Source organism: Oratosquilla oratoria, chromosome 5, assembly GCF_046742065.1.
Source record: "Oratosquilla oratoria isolate Oo_2021 chromosome 5, ASM4674206v1, whole genome shotgun sequence".
NCBI classification, from domain to species: Eukaryota; Metazoa; Arthropoda; class Malacostraca; order Stomatopoda; family Squillidae; genus Oratosquilla; species Oratosquilla oratoria.
In genome coordinates, this window is record NC_134781.1 from 15,009,507 (window position 1) to 15,014,506 (window position 5,000).

The window sequence follows — 5,000 nt, forward strand, 5'->3', positions numbered from 1 at the left end:
CATCTCACCCATTGCCCTGGGTCAGAAACAATGTAGTAAGACAAAGCACATCTACAACAAGGCCGCTTTATTTAATCAGCGGCCCTCCGTTCCGTCTCCTCGTGCAGAAAAAGAGAAAACGGGGAGAAATCCCTTCGGACTGCGTCAAAATATCATTCACAATAACTCCCTCACCCCCATCCCCATCCACTCCCATGCATCACAGCATCATCCATACACAATCATTCTCCACTCACCCCTGTATTCTGTCTTCTCCCTTCGTTCCTCAACAGACATTCACCTCTTTCCCAATGCCCCTCGTTTCTCATTTTATCCAACCTAGCAACTCCTGCCATACTTCTCAGGCATTTCATCTCAAACACATTGAAACTCCTCTCTTCCTCTCTTATATTCCATGTTTCTGCCCCATACAATGCTGTTGGCCCAATTACTCCTTCATACAATCTCCTCTTAGCATCCATTCCCAAATTTTTATTTCTCATTACACTTTTTAGTTCCCCAAAGCATTTATTTGCTTTTTTCAATCTACATTCTACCTCCACCTTCACTTTTCCCTTTCCCGCCACATTCGCACCAAAGTATCTAAAGCTATCCACTTCCTCCAGTCTCTCTCCCTTAATACTCGCATCCAATTTGCTACCACTTTCTCCCCTTGTACATCTCATCACCGTACATTTACCCACATTTATCTTCAACTACCTTCTTCCGCACACCTTCCCAAACTCTGTCATTAACTTTCTGAATTCCTCTTCTGATCCTACAACAAGCGCAGTATCGTCAGCAAATAACAATTGGCTTATCTCCTATTTTTCTCCATTTTCTTTAACTATCTCTAATCCCCAACCCATTATCCTTGCGTTTACTTCTCGCACCACCCCATCCATGTATCAATTGAACAGCCAAGGCGACATAACACATCCCTGACGAAGTCCCACCTTTGCCTCAAACCACTCACTCTTTCCATTTGTAATTTTAATACAGACTCTACTACTCTCGTAAAAAACTCTTGACTGTTCTCAACAGCTTTCCTCCTATCCCATTTATCTGTAATACCTCCCGCAGTGCCTCCCTGTCTACCCTGTCCTAAGACTTTTCCCAATTCCATAAAGTCCCAGCTTCCGTGGATTTATAATATTTATTGTTTTATCTCTTGGTACTGTGCAGTTCGCGTGAACTAAGATAAGCTTCGTAATGTTTATGAGCCTGAGAGAAAATGTAATTTTGTTTTCTTGGATTTTTCATAGAAAGGAAACCGAAGTGAAAATAGTAATAATATGATAATAATCGTAGGACTGTAATGGTTGATACTGCTACTACTAATGATAACAGCAATAATAATAGTAATAGTAATGATAATTTAGTAATGATAATGATACTAATACAAATAATAGTAATAATGATAATGTTTGATGATAATAATGATATTGATAATAGTATTGATAATAACGATAGCTGTGCCCTCGAGTTTTACTAAGTGGAAAACCCGCAGCCCCACAGTGATTGGCGACGGTCCTCAGACCCTCTGATAAACCTAGATCAAAAAAGAAACCTTCTCTTGGTGTCACCAGCCTATAGTAATAGAAGAAACTGATCAGTCACCGGTTGCCGGCTCTCTTGATGTGAAAAGGTGGAGGAACTACAGAGGTGGTAGGGTGAAAACTTGCTACCGGTTCAGAGACCGAGTGCAAGCCCCTCAGGGCTGCCACTTCCAAAAGGAGATGAGGGTGTTCCCGGGCTTTCGTGACTGGAGAGAGGGAGAAGATTCCCTCCGATGTCTGTCTTGCAGAGCCACTAAGTGTTGGTACCTGATACATGTGGGGCAAACGAAACTGTGGGGAATTGAAAGCTGAAATTGTTAAGTATACCGTCTACAGTATAACATATGTACCATCTATACCACCTTTATGAAGCCTACTCAGATCAGGTTGTCTGCTTTGGATGTTTCTCTTTCTCGTCTACTCTCTCGCCTTTGCTTCCTGTTTCTGTTCGTCTTTCTCTCTTTCTCCCTCTCCCTCTCTCTCTCTCTCCCTCCAAAGCCCCCCTCCCTCCTCCACCCACCCCCCACCCCCCGTTGTTCAAACTGTCCATGTTTTCCTTCATCACAGCACAGACCGTCTCTCATCGTTCTCACAGGCCATACTTCGAAATCCTTTTCCTTCCTGGAGACACTTCCCGTGTCCGTCGAAGCTCCGTTTTCTGTCCGTTTTGGTATCATTAGTATATAAAATGATAATATTTTGTAGAAATAATCGAAATTCGTAAATGTTACATGGGTGATGATGATGGTGATAATGGTAGTGATGGTGATAATGATGATGATGATGGTGATCGCGTTGTGCTAAAGCATTTAACCGGCGAAGGCCGTTAAGGCGAAGCTGAGCCAACCCCCCCCCCCCCGGAAGCCGGAAAAGGCACAGCCCGGGGCTCGTATATATTAAAAAATACAATTTCAAAACTCCCTCATTTTCTGAAATAAGCACATTGTGACATATTGTCAACAGAGCGTGTTTTTTCTCGCTAATTGGTTATTGTCTTCTAAAGACAAAATGAAAAAAAAAAAAAATTTGTCCTTCATGTTGTAGATATTGAATAAGGACCGAGGGCCGAGCCCCTGTGAAGCGGGGGCTGGCGCAGCCGGTGAGTGTTCACTGAATAACCAAAGACGTCGAGGCATTTCACGCGTTTCTTCGGGCGTCTCCTCAAGTTGCCTTTGTTCGGCGTCTTGAATTGGCGAAGTGGCCTCGTCTTCGAGAATGAACTCAAAGTCGTCTTCAAAATTTCTTGACTGCCTTTCCTATTTTGGGGCGGAATCTTCGCTTCTTTTGTGACCTGGTGGCGCAGTCAGAAGGGAGTTGTACTCGCGCGTTCTCTTAGTCATGGGTTCGAGTCCCGCACTCTTCTCCGAGGTCTACCAGTAACTGTTGTTACCTGATTTAGGTTGCAGCTACTCAGCGCTTCCTGGTGTATGCTGCTCACCTTTCCTCTTTGTTTCTCTAATTTACAATCAGATTTGCAAATGGTTCAGCAGTGATCACAGTGTATTAGTTATTCAAAGACTATTATACCTTGTAAATCACACGAAGAATGTTCGAAATGCTCATTGAAAGCCAAGTCCTACTCCAATGTAATCAGAGAGTTGGGAATTATTTTTTCCTTTGTTTTCTGTGCAGTTAATCTTGCAGTCACTTTTTATTTTATCAAAATTATCATTTGGTATAATTAGATTATGTATGTATAATTACACATTGATTGATTAATGTACAAACCATTTATTCGTTTATTTATCTTCATTTTACAGTGTCCATATATACATACACACACAAACATATATATATATATATATATATATATATATATATATATATATATATATATATATATATATATAATATTGTGTGGTTAAGTTTGATTATTTTTTCTAGTCAAACTCAAATTTCCCATGATATGATTAGATGATGTATGTGTAATCAGATATTAATTTATTTCTATCCATTTATTATTATTTATTCATTTGTTATTTTCTGTTCATTTATTTACGTATTTTTTATTCATCTTTTATTTATTTGTTTATTTATTTATTTATTTATTTATTTATTTATTCTTTTACAGTGTCTAAGGTGAACCTGTCGGTGCACGAGGACAAGAACCGGGTGCCTTTCGTCAAGGGAGCTACCGAACGATTCGTGTCTTCGCCCGAAGAAGTCTTCGAAGTCATCGAGCTCGGGAAGAACAATCGCCACATCGCCGTCACCAGTAAGTTCCTGAGGCCAAGGTCTCCTTTTCTCATCTCTCAATATATATTTTTTATCTTGAGTTAGTATTCATTGAAAACCCAAAGATGTATGAATATTTTTAGATTTTTTTTTTTATACCTGGAAGGCATTAAACTGGGTCGCTTCAGTAATGGAATCGTTGGGAATGGTAATAGAAAACGGGGTTTTGCGTTGTTCGTGTTGCCATATTCGTGTTCAGTCGTTTTGCATCCTTAATGCACAGGGAGTTTATGAATGTTGTATATTGAGTTTTGTTAGAAAATGGAGAGTTAGGAGGGACAAGCCGGACAATACTAACAAACGAGGCCGTCATTTTAACTAATCTAACTGATATTCTTATGGAGGATTAGATTATCAGTTATCGGTAGCAGGGATTGGGCGTCTCTTGAAAAAAAAAAATTCTTCTTCTCTTCCTCCTCCTCCTCCTCCTCCTCCTCCTCCTTCTCCTTCTCCTTCTCCTCCTCCTTCTCCTCCTTCTTCTTCTTCTTTCAAGACAAATAGAGATCAGGGGAAGCCTGCACCTTGAAGAAGTGGGCAGGACTTGTTTGAAGTCGTCTAGTGCTTGACGTCAACGATGGAATAAAGATTTCTCATGAGGAAGCCAGTCAGCTATGAGAATGGTTCCATGTCGGAACACCATTATTATTATTTTTTTTTTAAGGGGGGAGGGGAGGGATTAGGTAAATTATATTACGTTACCTGAATTGCAGTTTTACGGTAATTCGAATAAGATTTTTTGTATATCGAGTTTGTTGTCAGTTTTGGAAAAGAGCGTCACTAAGAAAAAAAAAATAACATTTTTCGTTGAGTCAATGATATTGTCAATACGCATTTGTGTCTTTTTTTTTTTTTCTTTGAAGATGGCACACACTGGACTTGTCGTTTGAACTGTGTGTTTTCTTAAAAACCAGAATAAAAATGAAAAATAAATTTGTTCCTGGACCCCAGCTCTTCACGAATATATATATATATATATATATATATATATATATATATATATATATATATGTGTGTGTGTGTGTGTGTGTGTGTGTGTGTGTGTGTATATTATACACACACACAAACACACACACCAAAAAAACACACACCAAACTGCGCGTCCCAAACACACAATCACTGCGAATTATACAGTAACTCTCAGAGTTTGTTTATATTTCCAAAAAATAGATTCATATACTCGCGCGCTTGAATTTATCTTTTTAATTAAGAGTCCGTTGACTCAAGTTG

General features: G+C 39.5%; 1 protein-coding gene across 2 annotated transcripts in view; it reads left to right on the top strand.

Annotated features, from left to right (window-relative positions):
• Khc (kinesin heavy chain) overlaps positions 1–5,000 on the top strand; it is a 721,767-nt gene that overhangs the window by 594,680 nt on the left and 122,087 nt on the right. For both annotated transcript variants that reach the window (XM_076184928.1, XM_076184929.1), the window contains one exon: positions 3,610–3,753. In XM_076184928.1, coding sequence (XP_076041043.1) covers positions 3,610–3,753 — 144 coding nt within the window. The remainder of the gene's footprint in view (positions 1–3,609; positions 3,754–5,000) is intronic.